General features: G+C 42.2%; 1 protein-coding gene across 1 annotated transcript; it reads left to right on the top strand.

Moving 5' to 3' along the window:
* Positions 1-8: 8 nt before the first annotated feature.
* On the top strand, positions 9-545 carry LOC132009291 (olfactory receptor 52A1-like; the record flags this gene model as incomplete). Its single annotated transcript, XM_059387565.1, has 1 exon — positions 9-545. A coding segment is annotated over one exon (537 nt), but the record flags the coding sequence as incomplete, so codon positions are not given.
* Between the last annotated feature and the right edge of the window lie 713 nt (positions 546-1,258).

Below are 1,258 nucleotides of genomic sequence, written 5' to 3'. Positions count from 1 at the left end.
TAAGATATACTGCCATCTTCACCCACCAGCTGGTCACCCAAATAGGGACTGTTGTAACACTTAGAGCTGCCATTCTGGTAGCCCCATCTTTAGTACTGATTAAATGTCGGTTTCAGTTTTACCATACAACCATCATCTCCCACTCCTACTGTGAACACATGGCCATTGTGAAGCTGGCTGCAGAAAATGTACGGGTCAACAAAATCTATGGCTTGTTTGTGGCATTTGCTGTTGCAGGATTTGACCTGATATTCATCACTTTGTCTTACATACAAATATTTATTACAGTTTTTCGTTTGCCCCAGAAGGAGGCTCGGTGGAAAGCATTCAATACCTGCATTGCCCATATCTGTGTCTTCCTCCAGCTCTACTTCCTTGCCTTCTTCTCCTTCTTCACACATAGGTTTGGTGCTCACGTTCCCCCTTATATCCACATTCTCTTTTCTAGTCTTTACTTGCTGGTCCCCCCTTTTCTCAATCCACTTGTCTATGGTGCCAAGACCAAGCAGATCCGCATTCACGTACTAAAGATGTTGTGTTCATAAAATCCAATGAGTTTATCACCTGCAGCCTTCTCCTTTATGCAATAGTAACAATTTCTCAAAACTAAATAAAATAACAAAAATGCATGTTAATTGTAATGCTTGAGTTTTCTATTTAATTCTTTTGTGAATTTTCTGCCTTTTATATTTTTAAAAAGATTTTATTTATTTATTTGACACAGAGAGAGAGATCACAAGTAGTCAGAGCGGCAGGCAGAGAGAGGGGAAAGCAGGCTCCCTGCTGAGGAGAGAGCTGGATGGGGTCTCAGTCCCAGGAATCCGAGATCATGACCTGAGCTGAAGGCAGAGGCTTAACCCACTGAGTCACCTGCTTTTTAAATGGTTGTCACATCATAGCCCATGACACCTATCAGTCATGGAATTTAGATTCTACTGAGTAATGAGATTGAGAAATGTAGAAGGAGCAAAATAGTGAATATGCACCATTTCCGCTTTTCTTTATTTTTAGTTCCCAATTAAACTTGCTCCTTTAAGTATCCTTCTTCAGAAGGATTACAAATATGTGTCTTTCAATGAGTTTAAATGCACCCAGGACTTATTGTTTAGATTGAGGATAGAGGAGCTCTGGGCTCCTCTGGCCTGGAGATTGGGAGGCCGCCATTTTCATTCCCATCCGCCGGAACTCTATGGAAAGCGTTCAGGGAACAAAACTCCCGAAAGCGAACCCGAGCGGATTACTTAGCCTGGCCCCTGGT

The sequence above is a fragment of the Mustela nigripes genome, unplaced genomic scaffold, assembly GCF_022355385.1.
Source record: "Mustela nigripes isolate SB6536 unplaced genomic scaffold, MUSNIG.SB6536 HiC_scaffold_11420, whole genome shotgun sequence".
NCBI lineage: Eukaryota > Metazoa > Chordata > Mammalia > Carnivora > Mustelidae > Mustela > Mustela nigripes.
This window is presented reverse-complemented; position numbering and strand designations above follow the sequence as displayed.